Here is a 15,625-nt window from a genome sequence, read left to right as displayed (position 1 = left end):
AAGGTTTGGTATGCACTGGCTTTCAAATACCACTGGAAGGCAATCTAGAATTCTGTGTGGGCCAAGTCATTTAAAGAGTAACGACACTTTTGCCAGGTAAAATAAGCATTCCCCTCTGGGTGATCTACGTACATTGCAGGAAATCAAAATAAATAAACTTTGTTGCAGATTACTACCTTTTTTTATTCTGAAGAAATAGCTTTTTGTCTGTGTCCATGGGCAGAGTGAATGTGAATGGGAGTGGATTTATACTTATTAATCAGCTGTTGCACTTGCAGTATTCTATTAAGGGAAATTGGCAGGGTCTGAATCCCTTTCGAAGTTATTTTTCAATTTGGATGATCTCATCAAATATAGTATTTTTGTACTCACCGTAAAACCCTTTTCTCTGAAGTTCATTGACGGACACACCATCTTCATCTTGACCTTAGGGTTATATCGCCCCTTTAGGAGAGGACTAGGCTGAAAGTGGTAAACACAGCAAAACTGCATAGTACTGCACAGGGGGAGGTCCTACTGGCTATAACCCCTCACACTGCATCCAGCAGCTCAGTTCATCAAAAGCAGTACAAACATAAATAGGAGGGGTGAGTGCTGTGTCCGTCAATGAACTTCAGAGAAAAGGATTTTACGGGGAGTACAAAAATCCTATTTTCTCTTTCGTTCATTGATGGACACAGCATCTTCATCTTGACCTTAGGGATGTCCCCCAAGCAGCATAAAAAAATAAATAAAAAAACGAGGGGTGGGAACAGCAAGGTATTAACTCCACCCATAACAACCAGAGTTCTTCAACGGAGGAGTTGCAATCTTAAACAACCACCTGCAAAACCTTGTGGCCAAAGCAAGCATTCGAAGATGCGCTCACATCAAATTTGAAAAGTGTGCACGGACAACCAGGTCGCCGCCTTACACACCTGAGAAACAGACGCTTGATGTCAGAAAGCTCAGGAGGCACCAATTGCCCTGGTAGAATGTGCTGTGACAGGAAAGGGAGGCGCTCGCTCCCTTATAGCATAAGCCTGAACTACAATCTGTCTGATCCACCAAGAGAAATGGTGGCCGATGAGACCGCCAGTCCATTCTTTGGACCAGCTACCGATAAAAAAAAAAGTGTGTTCGACCTCCGAAAAGGAGCCTCAATAGACAGATACACCTGCAGAGCCCAGACCACGTTCAAGGAATGCAAAGCAACCTCTTTGGGGTGTGACGGCCAAGGACAGAAGCACAATGTCCTCATTTATATGAAAGGCCGAAACGACCTTTGGCAGAAACAAAGGCTGCGGACGCAACACCGATTTATCCTTGTGGAGGATCAAGTAGGGAGACTTGCAAGACAAGGCCGCCAACTCAGAAACCCTCCTGACAGATGTAATAGCCACTAGAAAGACTACTTTCTGAGAGAGTGCCAATAAGGGGATCTCCCTAATGTTTTCAAACGGCGGTTTCTGAAGCACCAAGAGCACCAGATTCAAATCCCACGGAGGTAGCAGTGGTCGAACCGGAGGGGCCACATGCCGGACCCCTGGAACAAATGTACTTCACCAATGAATGAGTCGCCAAGGGTCGCTGAAAAGAGAAAGCCAAAGCCGATATCTGCCCTTTAATGGTGCTTAAGGCAAGTTTCTGATTCACTCCTCGCTGCAAAAACAGCCGGATCCTGGAAACTGAGCAAGTACGTGGACGCCACCCCATCTCCTCATACATGGAGATGTAGGCCATCCCCATACGATGATAAATCTTCCGAAAAGATGACTTCCGTGCCCTCAGCATAGTGGATATTACCGAATCCGACAAACCTCGGCTCCCTTAGGACCTGGCTTTCAACAGCCATGCCGTTAAAGCCAGCGAAGGTAAAGCAGGATTAAGTATTGGAGCTTGCGACAGAAGGTCTTCTCCCACTGGCAGCCACCAAGGAGCATCAGCCACCATTCGTACTATGTCGGTGTACCACGGGCCCCAGGGCCAATCTGGGGCAATCAGAATCACCGGAATCCTCTTTGCCTCTTCTTTGACATGGTAGGAGTGGGGGGGAGGCATAAATCAGCCGATAATGCCCCCATGGAGCCACGTCCGCCCAGGGATCCTTTGACCTGGCCACAAACCTCTGTACCTTCCGATTGAGTCAAGAGGCCAGGAGATCCACATCTGGCATGCCCCACCTTAGGCAAAGGAGCCGAAATACATCCGGATGTAGCAACCATTCCCCTTGGTCCAGCATCTGACGGCTTAGGTAGTCCGCTTGGCAGATTTCTACAGCTGAAATGTATGCGGTCCTCAGAGCTGGCAGGCGCCGCTCTGCCCACCACAGGATGTGAGCGACCTCCAGTGCTGCAGCCTAGGTCCTTGTTCCTCCTTGATGGTTGACATATGCCACCACGTGGCGTAGTCCGTCTGGATCCTGACCGGGGCCCAGGTACTCCAGATGTTGAGACAGTACCAACACTGACTTCTGTAGGTTCAGTACCCAACCAAACTTCCGAAGAGTTTGCATGGGGATCGCTACTACCTCCCTTATTTCTGAGGCGGAAGCTGCCCTCAGAAGGAGGTCGTCCAGGTAACCCACGATTGCAATCCCTCGCTGCCTTAGCAAAGCCAAAATTGGGGCTAGCACCTTGGTGAAGACCCTTGGTGCAGACTCCAGGCCAAAAAGGAGAGCTACAAATTGGTAGTGCTCGTCCCCGACCGCAAATCGCAGAAAGCTCTGATGCTTGATGCATATGGGGACATGCAAGTATGCATCCTTGATGTCCAGGGATGCCAGAAAATCCCCCTGATGGAGTGCAGCGACCACTGAGCGAACTGATTCCATCCTGAACCTTTGTACTTTCACAAAGCTGTTGAGGGCCTTGAGGCCCAGGACCGGACGGACCCCTTCCTTCTTTGGGACTACAAACCGATTGGAGTAGAATCCCTGAAACCTTCTGGGCTGCAAACTCCCAAAGGCGACCCCCCCCCCCCACCTGAGAGTCGGGCGGGGGAAAACCTTCATGCAGTAACAGATTTTCTCGCAGGCTTGTTTGGCTTGCAACACCAGGGACGCTTTTGTCCCTCAGCAGGCACCTTGTCAGACTGGGAACGCTTACCTGCCGACCTGGGCGGATGAAAAAATTGCTTCTGAACGGAAAAGGAGGGCCCTTGCCTACGTCGTGGCTCTTTACCTTTTCTGGACTGTGGGAGCAACATACTTTTACCCCCAGTAACAGTCTTAATAATGTCATCCAGCGAGGCTCCAAATAGCCTCTCTCCCTGGAAGGGAAAGTCTGCCAGTGCTTTCTTAGATCCCTGGTCCACAGATCAGCATTTCAGCCAAATCAGGCGACGTAGCTCTACTGCTAAATTATATAAATATATTGGTGCACTTGACTTAACAACCTACTCAATGGATAATCAATATTTACCCATAGTGAACTACAATAAAAATAAAAAAAATTAATTATAAAGTGCTGCCATGTTAAGAATCCCAGCTCTACTGCTGATACTGAGGCTCTAGAGAGCAAGGGGGCCATATCTAAGGCCGCATCACAGACATACTTAAGGCCCTGCACCAACTGTTCCACGCAAACTGGGAGACTGGGGAAGCCTGTTGCTTCTCCAACTCACGGTGCAATCATTTAGCCCAATCATGTTTACAGTGGTGGGGCCAGCATTGTGGCCAGTGTTAGCCACGGTCCTGGTGTCTTTGACACCAGGGCCTTGTCTAACACTGGCCACAATGCTGACCCCACCACCGTAAACATGGATCGGGCAACCGCCTCGGCCCTTCTGTAGGCAGGGTCCTTGAAAGCAGGAGTCCCTTCCCCTTCACCATCATCCTGAAAAGGCCCACAGTGGTTTTCCCCACTCCTTTAAAATAAAACGTATCAAAATAAGTTGGGTAAGTAAACACCTTAGCCATGCGGGCCAGCTTGTGGGACCCGAAAGGGACTGACACCTCTGTAGACGCCCCGTCATATTCTCCATCTTTAGGGTATCCCGCACCTCTGTAATAAGTGCCCCTACAAGCTTTTTCCTGCGCTGACCAGGACACGGAGTCAACCTCACTGTCTGAACGGTCCTGGTCTGCATCCTCTGACACATCAGAACAGGGGACGTCCCCCCCAGAGGACCCCTGGCCAGGTACGTGCACCGCACCCCCATGTGCCCAGTCACACAGCGGCCCATATTATAGGGAGGAGGGAAGGGACAGGGAGAGAAGAAAGGGAGAGTGAGAGACCCCCTAGTCGACCTCCCAGGGAATGCCCAGCTGCTCCATCCTGCCGAGACAGGTGGAACCATACTTATCCCTCCTGTAGGGACTGCTGGACGCATTCTACGGGCAGACCCATTCACCCGAGCAGTACGGGGTGGCTGTCACTGACACAGACAGCAGTGGTCCGGTCGTGTGTGCGCCCTGGAGCATATAGTTCACCGGGCACCCCTGGATCAGACGGGGCATGTCATGGTCGTCCCATCGCATAGCTAAGGTCTGCTCACGCTCGATGGCCAGGCTGGGGAGACTACCAGGATCTATATGTCCGGCCTGTCACCCAGCACTGCTGTTGATTGTAGATCACAGTAATCAAAAATGCAGAAAAAATAAAAAAATTCCCAGGACCAATGGTCCCACTGGGAGCCAGGTCCTTCTACACTAGGCAGAAAAAAACTGAGCTGCTGGATGCAGTGTGAGGGGTTATAGCCAGTAGGACCGCTCCCTGCTGTGTCCGTCAATGAACAAAAGAAAATAGGATTTTTGTACTCACCGTAATATCCTTTTCTCTGAAGTTCATTGACGGACACAGCACCCACCCCTCCTATTTATGTTTGTAATGCTTTTGACAAACTGAGCTTCTGGATGCAGTGTGAGGGGTTATAGCCCTGGGCAGTACTATGCAGTTTTGTTGTGTTTAACACTTTCTGCCTAGTCCTCTCCTAAAGGGGCGATATAAACTAAGGTCAAGAGTCAAGATGAAGATGCTGTGTCTGTCAATGAACGAAAGAGAAAATTACATTTTTGTTTCAGGGGATGCCAAAAATCTGACTTGTATCTTAAGTGTAAACTTCTGGGAAAATCAGTGAGCTAGTCACACAAGCAGGAATTACATTTTCAGGTGGTGTCTGTACATGATCTGTTTACAGAATGCATCCAGACACCCATAATGCATCACATTTTACATAAAGTTACAACGCTGCAGATTGAAAAGGAAAGGCAATTTCAATTACAATATGACTTGAATCGCAATTGTATACACTATATTCTATTTGTTTTTTATTTCACCCACAAAAGTGGAGTTACCCTTTATTCTATTTTTTTTTCCTTTTACAAATATGACCTTTAGACTATCTATATATTTACACTTATAGATCTACTAATTACTATACCTTATAAAGACCAAAGAAACCCAGGTCTCGGAGAACGGTCAGGGCACTGACGCGGGGGCCAGTGGTAATCTCTCCAGCCACTTGCAAGCGGATCTTTACAATCTCCAGTGGATTGGTGAAAATTACCTGCGAGCCTCCAGCCTGGAATACAAGAAATAAGTTGAATTAAAAAATTCTCTGAAGCCTTGTTAATAGTTTAAACAAAAAAATAAATAAAATTAATTAGATAATATGATAAACGATAATATTCAAATACACCAAAACAGAACAAATGAAAATAATCAAATTTTACGCAAGGACAGGCTATCGGAATACATGGTCTACACACGCATTGCCTACTAATTTTGTAATATTTGTGATGCAGTGATTGGCTATATTAACCAGTTCCCGACCAGCGCACGCCGATGTACTTTGGCAGAATGGCACGGGCAGGCATATTGGCGTACAAGTAGGTCAAATCTTTAATGCTGCCTGGCGGCATGCTCACGTGCTGGTCGGGACCCCTGTGAGTCCAGTCATGGGTCCTGCGGACTCAGCATACCCACAATCGTCTCACGGGGCGGCTGAACGGAGAGATGCCGTTGTAAACAGCATCTCCCCGTTCTGCCAGCAACAAGTGACGCTGATCTCTGCTCCATGTGATTGGAGCAGAGATCAGTGTTCACTAAATGAAAGCCCAGCCCCCAACAGTTAGTAACACACCCCTAGGAACACGTAACCCTTACACTGCCACCCACTGGTTAACCCCTTCACTGCCAGTGTCATTTACACAGGAATCATTGCATTTGTATAGCACTGATTGCTGTATAACTGACAATGGTCCCAAAAATGTGTCAAAAATGTCCGATGTGTCTGCCATAATGTCGCAGTCACAAAAAAAATCTCTGATCATCGCCACTACTAGTAAAAAAAAAAAAAAAAAAAAAATAAATTTAAAATAAAAATGCCATAAAACTATCCCCTATTTTGTAAACGCTATAACTTTTGCGCAAACCAATCAATAATGGCTTATTGCAATTTTTTTACCAAAAATATGTAGAATAATATGTATGGGCCTAAACTGAGGGAAAAACATTTTTTTTTATATATTTTTGCAGGATATTATAACAAAAAGTAAAAAATGCGTTTTTTTTTAAATTGTCGCTCTATTTTTGTTTACAGCGCAAAAAATAAAAACCGCAGGGCTGATCAAATACCACCAAAAGAAAGCTCCATTTGTGGAAAAAAAAAAAAAAGGACGTCAATTTTGTTTGGGAGCCACGTTGCATGACCGCGCAATTGTCAGTTAGTGCCGAATTGCAAAAAGTGGTCTGGTCTTTGGCCAGCAAAATGGTCCGGGGCTGAAGTGGTTAAATAATGAGCCGTTTAAGTTTTTCTTTAGTCACATACAGTTTTATTCATGGATTGGATTAATAAATAAAATGCACAATGGAAATTTTTCTGTGAGGTTGGAGCAATCTTTAAAGTTGAACTATAGGCAAAACTTTTTTTCTTCTACATTTTGGTTAGATTAAGGAAAGGTTATAATCCCTTTCAGTTGGGGAGATTTCCCTTCACTTCCTGTCCCATAGGCAGAACAAGAAGTGAGAGGGAATTCCTTGGGGACCTCCAAATCACTAGAACTAGTGTCTCCATTGGAAGATAGCCTCTCTAATACTTTTCCTGGGACAACCCAAAATAGTTTTTTTTTTTACTAGGACAAAATAGAATAAAAAAATAGGACAAAAAGAAAGCATGAATCTCTCTAACAGGGGTCACAGATGGCAATAAAAACAGTCCACACTATCCAAAACCAAAATAAAAGTTTTGCTTTTAGTTGTACTTTAAGGTTTACCTCCGCAGTGAAAAAAATAAAAAAAAAATAAAAAAAAAAATAAAAACTTCCACTGTACACTCTTCTGCCGACAGGGCACTCTACTTTATCTTAGCTCCCATGCCTGAGAGTAGACAGGCAATTTAGAGGGATTTTTTTTTTCTATGCCTGCAGGTGCATTTTTGATGTGACTTTAATACAGGAGCAAAATCAAGTCTTTTTGGCCAAGAAAACACGTAATTGTGAGCGCTTAAAAAACATGTGTAAACATGTCCTTTTAGATGCTCCCATTTAAGTCTATGGTGCCAAAATGCACAATTCTGTTCCAAAGTTCATGTACTTTTTGGAAATTTGTGCGACACAGGAGTGAACGGCCCATTGAAAATAATAGGATTCTTCATTCTAAGCTTTGCTCTCCTTCGGGAAATGCATGCAAAAATGCTCCAGTGTGAACAGGGACTAAAATGCCCAGTTATATAGTAGTAGTTTTTTTTTATTCAACCCATTGGTGTTGAAAGAAAAAAAATGGAAGCTCAGATCAAAGCAGCCGTTTTAACAATCCAATGTTAGTACAGAATTCTCCTCCGCTGAGCTGTTGTGTTCTTACAGGGGGGACGTTGCTCCTGCTCCAAAACTCTGGTCAGCGCTCCGGCTGGCTTCTGTCCGACTGGCTGCCTTACACATGGGCTGAATGTCGGCTGGTTTCTACTAAACCAGTCGATGTCGCCCGACATTCGGCCCCTGAGTACTAGGCTTAAGAATGGCTCCAGTGCCTGGGGCCACTCATCAATATAGTGCTGTGTTGGCAGGGAAGGGTACAGCATGAAGCTGTATGAAAGCACAACTATTGGTTTTTATTTTGGTTCAGATTATTGTACTAACCAGGGGTCTGCAAACTATGGCCCTCCAGTTGTTCAGGAACTACAATTCCCATCATGCCTAGTCACGTCTGTGAATGTCAGAGTTTTACAATGCCTCATGGGATTTGTAGTTCCGCAACAGCTGGGAGGACTGTAGTTTTGGAGATCCTTGTACTAAGGCTGCATTTGCACCTGAGCGCATCGTTTTCAGGTGGAAAGTGGCACGACTTTTCCATGACTTTGCACAGGTCAAAAATGTAAAGAGCATAAAAATGTCTGTAACCTGCCTAAAAAGAATCTCATGTACTTTTTTTGAGGCGTTTTTGAGGCGACAGAACGCTCAAATGTGAACAGGGGCCAACTAAATGAATGGGATTTTGCTTGTTGGGCATTTTAGAACTTTTGAGATGAGCGTTTTATGAGATGAAAACTCTCAGATGTGAATGGGCTCTATACAGATACACTGCTCAGGTAACATATAGACCTCCTTCACACTGGGACGGTGCGGACGTTAGCGGTAAAGCTTTGGTGCTGCTTTTTAACTAGAAGGGGTTAAAAGTGCCCGCTTTGCGCTGCTTTTAAAGTGGCGCCCATTCATTTAGATGGGCAGGGGCGGTGGAGGAGAGGTGTATACATCGCTTCTCCAACGCCCCAAAGATGTTGCTTGCAGGACTTTTTTTTGCGTGAAATGTAAATTGAAAAAAAATTTGTCCGTAAATTTTTATTAAGTAATTTTTCTCCTTCACTGATGTGCGTTGATGAGGCTGCACTGGTGGCCACTGATGAGGAGGCACTAATATGCCACACTTATGGGCAGTGATGGGTAGCACTGATAGCCAGCACTGACTGGCATCACTAATGGGCACCGATTGCTGGCATCGGTGGTGCTTTCGTGTAATCAGGGCACTGATGATCAGTGCCCTGATTACATGTCTTGTTGTCCCCTGCAGGAGATGCCACTGATTGGCTCTCCTAGCCACACACACTGTCAGTGTGAAGCGATGAGACAATAACCGGCACTTGCATGTGACCGGCTGTGATTGGACACAGGCTGATCACATGGTTAAAGCAGCCTCTAGCAGAAGGGAGGCCGAGACATTTTTAAGACTAGTTGGTATTCGGCTAGAATTCTACTTTATTGTAATTATTCAGCAGGGTGAACGCTACATTCAGAAGGCAGATATACCATTGGGCTATAGAGTGAGAGCTGACTGAATCTTTCTATACCAAATACATTTTAGCATCGCTAGCAAGTTGATCTACTGGCTTCTTGGACATGCATCTCTCAATGAAATGATTTTTTAATCCATGTTCACATCAATTTGCCAAGATTTGCTTTTTTTTAAAGTAAGGTTAAGTATGTAAAGCCAAAACTACCTTTTTTATTTTTTTTTTATTTGGCTAGAGCAGACAGAATAAAACCTGAGAGTTTTTTTATTTTCCTGTCTATGGAGATTTTTTCTGCCTCCTATGTACAGGAAGCAAGGAAATCCCTACACGGCAAAGGGAGTTCCCTCCTATACAAACCTCACTCGAAAAAAATTTACCCATTAGAAGATTTGCCCCTTTACCTCTTGTTCTGGTGACAACAACATTTTGGATTTCTTTTTTCTTGGTTATAATAGTCATCAGGACAAATAGTGAGGGGTGAACCTCAGACTGCAATAAAAATCTGACAGGGGCTCCAATCCTCTTACACCAATCAAAACATTGGGATATAAATTCACTTTTAATAATAAAAAAAATAAAATAAAAAAAAATGAACATTTAACAAAATCTGAAAAATAAAAAGGGGTATTCTTGCGCCAGCTCAAATGGTTATAGAACACGAACTGCTGCACACACGGAGGGAAATGTCTGAACCCAAAAGAAAGAGATAAAAGAATAGTGGTGCAATGTACATAAAGGATAAAGTGCTAAACATCCTAGTGAAATAAAATTGATATACAAAGCAGGTGCTGGCAATTGCCAGGCTAAGGCGTGTGGGGGAAAAAAAGGCCAAAATCCCAAATGTGGGCAGGTAATATAAAAAATTGGACAAATAGTGCAATCAAATAAATATATAAAACAGGTGCTGGCAGTTTCCAAACGTAGGAGCGTAGAAAGAAGTGCAATGTAACTCAACAATGTAAAGGTGTAGATTGATAGTAAACTGAATTAAGATGATAATGGCAAATGTTAAATCATACATATAAATTAAAAGGTTAATAAGGCCATACAAAAGCATATATCCGAGTGTCCATAAAATTGCTTTAATTTATATGTATGATCTAACATTTGCTATTAGTTTACCATCAGTCTACACCTGAGTTATATGCACTTCTTTCTACGCACCTAAGTTCGGAAACTGCCAGCACCTGTTTTATATATTTATTTGATTTCACTATTTGTCCAATTTTATATATTACCAGCCCACGCTTGGGATTTTGGCCTTTTTCCCCCACACACGCCTTAGCCTGGCAATTGCCAGCACCTGCTTTGTATATCAATTTTATTTCACTAGGACGTTTAGCACTTTATGCTCTATGTACAGCGCACCACTATTCTTTTATATCTATTTAGCAAAATCTGACCTTTTCTATTCTTCTAATTAAAATTCCTAATGGCAACAGAGAAAAATTAAGCATTTTTTAATGTAGTATATAAAAAATAAATAGATTCAACACGAGTGCCTGGCAAGTATACGAAGGATACAAAGTAGGCAATAACTACTTTGGAGGCACATGTCACATGACGTGCACAACTCAATGGTTCTCTATGAAAGCCGTCTTAACTAGTCCGACAATAGTCGGTGCGACTTTGAAAAAGGTTTTGCACTTCTTTGGTCCGACTTCAGCCCATTCAATATCACTGAAGTCATATTAGTCGGATCATCCTAACGGATCCGACTTTGGCATGCGACTTATGGTCTGAGGATCTTAAAAAAAGAGAAAAAAAAAATTACGACCCCCCCCCACCCCCAAATTCCATACCAGGCCTTTGGGTCTGGTATGGACCTTCAGGGGAACCTCAATCCAATTTAAAAAACAAAACAAACAAAAAACAGCGTATGCTGCCCCCCCCCGAAATCCATACCAGACGCAGCCCAGCAGGTCAAGAAAGGGGGGGCTCCGGGACCATACCAGGCCACATGCCCTCAATATGGGGGGGGGGGGTGCTTTGGGGCAGGGGAGCCTCTGTACCACTCACCACAAAGCACCTTGTCCCCATGTTGATGGGGGAACCTCTGACGGTTCTTCCTCCAGTTCTTATCCCAACGCTAGCTCCGGCATGTGCCATCAAGTATAAAGCAATGGGGAGTGGCCATCAGGTGACATCACCTGGAGACGCCCCTCCTTGTGATGTTACCGCCCTGGGGCATGATGGGGCGGTCGCATGGACGTTGGACATGAAGTCATAGGGCAAAGTCAGAGCGGAAGTCATCCGACTTCTATTTCATACCAGTGTGAACCGGGCCTTCAAGTCCATTCAAACCTACATGTCCATCTAAGACTACCCTGTGCCCAGAGCAGAAGAATAATATAGTGGCAGGATCAAGAAGAAATATAAACTGCTGTGTTGAGCGATAGACTGCATATCATGTGTATTTTCACCTCTACATCCCCACTTCCCAGGGCCTATTTGTCCATTTTGATTAAGTATGAAAAAGCATATAAAGTAGAAATCCCATTCTGCCCTGTTTGGCTGGTTCACATCTACGTGCTGCAGTTTAGCTTGAAATAAAAAGAAATGTGGACTTACTTACACCTACACATTTGCATTTCCATACATGCTGCAGTAAGTCATCTTGCATACATCAAAAGTTTGACAGAATCTACAGAATTTCGAAAAACGCAAAACTAAATTAAATAAACTGTGTGGACATTAAAAATTTCAAAATGCATCATGGGTAAGTTCCCAGCAGAAATTGTGTTTTCTTTTAATGAGGGGGAAATTTTTTTTTTTTTTTAAGTGAAACTAAACTGAAAATGCTATTTACGGTAATTATTTTCCAATGCTTTATTCTATTGGGAAATCAATTTGAAAAACAGAACAGAAAACACAACAATCCTTTAGCAGGTCTAGTTACGGCCATCTTGAGTAAGGGCAGATGATTCATGGAGCATTTACTTCTTGGAATCTATCTGCCCTTAGCACGGGCTTGTAGGCAAGTGCACGTGGTTAACTGAGGAAGCCCCTCTGCCCGATTATTTTGGCCTAGGCCAGGAAGCAAGTGAAGAATGTTTTTAAACTTTATTTTACAATATATACTGTACCTTCCTATCTATATCCGAATGCTAGCAGCCAAACTCCAGAAAAAATAAAAAATAAAATCAATCCTTTGAAGTGGGCTGGGTAGGGGTAAAGGATTAGAATGTAAATACATCCATGCTCCCTTACTGCACGTTCCACCAGGCTCCTTCCAGTGCTGTGACCAGTACCCCATAAGCCACTGCTGCCACTAATGCAGAAAAATCGTCACCTGACACTTTTTGGAGATCCGTGACATTACTAGTAAAAAAAAATAAAAAAATATGTAAAAATCCATAAATATATTCCATAGTTTGTAGGCGCTATAACTTTTGCTCAAACCAATCAATATACGCTTATAGGGATTTTATTTATTATTTTTATTTTTTTTTTTAACAAAAACATGTGGCAGAATACATATTGGCCTAAATAAATGCATAAATACGATTTTTTACATTTATCGGGTATGTTTTATAGCAGAAAGTAAAAAAAATAGCTTCTTTTTTTTTCAAAATAGTTTTTTTGTTTATAGTGCAAAAAATAAAAACGGCGGAGGTGATCAAATACCACCAAAAGAAAGCTCTATTTTATTTTATTTGGGCACAGCATTGCACAGCCACGCAATTGTCAGTTAAAGTAACGCAGTGCCATATTGCAAAAAATGGCCAGGTCATAAAGGGGGGTAAACCTTCCGGGGGCTGAAGTGGTTAAACATGGATCATTGATATTCATTATTTAAAATAAGCCGACTAGTGAATTAGGTTATGTGACCCATTGTGCGCTGTATAACCAATCACCCTCAACATGCATACAAAAATAAATCAAAACAAAGTTCCCTTGTTGTCCTTTGTTAGGACTGGGGTTAAAAAAAAAAAAAGAAAAAAAAAAAAAAAAAGGTGTTGAAAAGTATGATGAAGCGCGACTGAAGGGTGGAGAAGAATTTTGTATAAGAGACGTTTCAACTCTTACCAACAAGATTAGCTGGAAAACTTCACAAGTTTTGACCAGCATTGCCATGTTCAAAAAAATAAAAAGTATCGTTTCATCTTTTCGTGTGTGGCAGCAGTGCTAGAAGTTCAGCCAAACGCCAGGAACACCCCACTTGACTGACAGAACAAAAGCAATTAAGTGGAGGACCTGTCAAGCTATTCCTTTTCCCCTCTAGGTAACTGCGTTTGTTGTGTACAGCTAGTTTGGCTGCTGTTAAATCAGGAGGGAAATTTTTTCGCAGAATCCTGACTTGTCTCCAAACACTATACATGGCATTTAAACAGCAAATGGTAGCTAAGAAAACACCAAAGAGTCTATAAATGTTTTCATACCATTCATGCATATTTCCAGCTGAGCCCATTTAGAAGATGTGGGTGAATATTGGGTGAAAGTCATGTAGATGTGTTGTAAACGGACTCCAGAGTGTTAAGGGGGCATTCATGCGTTTGTACAGTGTTAAAAAAAAAAAAAAAAAAAACGTCTTTGTTAACCACTTCAGCCCCAGAAGATTTGGCTGCTCAATGACCAAAGCATCTTTTGCGATACGGCACTGCGTCACTTTAACTGACAATTGTGCGGTCATGTGATGCTGTACCCAAACAAAATTGACCTGTTTAAGTACAAATTGCACGACCGTGCAGTTAGTTTTCAGTTAAAGTGAGGCAGTGCCGTATCGCAAAAAATGGCCTGGTCATTAAGGGGGAAAATCTTCCAGTCTGCAAGTGGTTAAACTGAACGCATTGTTTTACAAGCTGATGGTTTACATATCCTTTAACAAAATATTGTTTCCCTTCAGACAATTCACTGCAAAATAATTCCTGAAAAACAATTCCAGTTAATCTTGCGAGAGCGATGTGGTCAACTGATAACTTCCTGGAAGGGGAAAGGAGGAGGGGGGAGGAGGAGGAGAAGAAAGGGAGGAGGAGGAGGAGGAGGAGGAGGAGAAGGAGAAGGAGGAGAGAGAGAGAGAGAGAGAGAAAGGAGGAGGAGGAGAAAGGAGGAGGAGGAGAAAGGAGGAGGAGGAGAAAGGAGGAGGAGGAGGAGGAGGAGGAGGAAGAGGAGAAAGGGAGGAGGAGGAGGAAGAGGAGGAAGAAGGAGAAGGAGAGGAGGAGGAGAAGAGAGGAGGAGGAGAAGGAGGAGAAAGAGAGGAGGAGGAGAGAGGAGGAGAAAGAGGTGAAAGAGGAGGAGAAAGAGAGGAGGAGGAGAAAGAGGTGAAAGAGGAGGAGAAAGAGAGGAGGAGGAGAAAGAGGTGAAAGAGAGGAGGAGAAAGAGGTGAAAGAGAGGAGGAGAAAGAGGTGAAAGAGAGGAGGAGAAAGAGGTGAAAGGGAGGAGGAGGAGAAAGAGGTGAAAGAGAGGAGGAGGAGAAAGAGGAGGAGGAGGAGGAGGAGCAGAAAGAGCAGAAAGAGGAGAAAGAGGAGAAGGGAGGAAAAGAGAAAGAGGAGAAAGAGAAGAAAAGCAAGAAGAGGAGGAGGGAGGGTTTTTTTTTGCAGTCCTGTCCTATTTATACTGTCCTGACATAGCTGGGTGATTGAGTGCCATCACCCCAGGACAAGAAATGTGTTACTGAAACAATAGGTGGGGTGAAAAAAAGCCTGAAAAATTGAAAAAGAATGCAGTCACCACATCGAAGGACTGGCAATTTTTTCGGTTTGAATACTTATTTAGAACTGGCTGCCAATGCACCTTTCAAAGGCCTGTGAAAATGGATGACACTTTTCTGTAATGTAGCACACCAAGTGTTTTGTGGTGTGCTGCAGAGCAGGTACATTGCAGGATACTGTAGCTGTGCATTTGGAAAGCCATTACAAAAGCAATGGAACTTGGGGGGGGGGGGGGGGGGAGTGGGGGCAGGGGGATTCATTGGTTGCAGCAGAAATACTTTCGAAAGGGAAAAAAAGCGTGCCTGATAATTACAGGCCATGCCACCGTTCTCCTACAGAGTGCTTTCCACAATACCCAGCACAGAAGAACCAGTTCATTTTGCACACATGCAGAAGAATGGATCTGTCTAATCTGAACAAAACCTCCAAGCACCTTTCATTCTTTAAAAAGGCCACATATTACAGGTACACTATGGTCAGGATTTAAAATAAAGCCATGAAATTCATATGGGAAACACAGCTTTTGGAGCCAAGACTTGGGGTTTTTCATCGGGGCGTTGCCATAGTGCAAAAGACCACATCAATTTATTTTGTCAATCTAGGAACCCCTTATGTTTACAGTTGGGATATTACTAAACATGCCCACTGTCATTTATCACATAGAGAATGCCTAACGTATCAAAGTGGTAATATGAAGAATTTACACACAATCACTTTTTCAATCTGCCCAGCTTTGGAAGGCTGAATATGACAGGTAAGCCAGACAGGAA

The 15,625-nt window shown here is 43.6% G+C and overlaps 1 protein-coding gene across 1 annotated transcript in view; it reads right to left on the bottom strand.

The window, feature by feature from the left end:
- Positions 1 to 15,625, bottom strand: part of SLC25A13 (solute carrier family 25 member 13) — a gene marked incomplete in the record, with an annotated part of 301,958 nt that overhangs the window by 93,864 nt on the left and 192,469 nt on the right. The window contains 1 exon segment of the mRNA XM_077490751.1: positions 5,362 to 5,502. Within this exon segment, the coding sequence (XP_077346877.1) occupies positions 5,362 to 5,502 (141 nt within the window).

Source organism: Lithobates pipiens, unplaced genomic scaffold (assembly GCF_037356315.1).
Source record: "Lithobates pipiens isolate NorthernLeopardFrog02 unplaced genomic scaffold, aLitPip1_a1.2 Scaffold_19, whole genome shotgun sequence".
NCBI classification, from domain to species: Eukaryota; Metazoa; Chordata; class Amphibia; order Anura; family Ranidae; genus Lithobates; species Lithobates pipiens.
The sequence above is the reverse complement of the archived record's forward strand: the minus strand, read 5'-3'. Positions and strand labels throughout refer to the sequence as shown.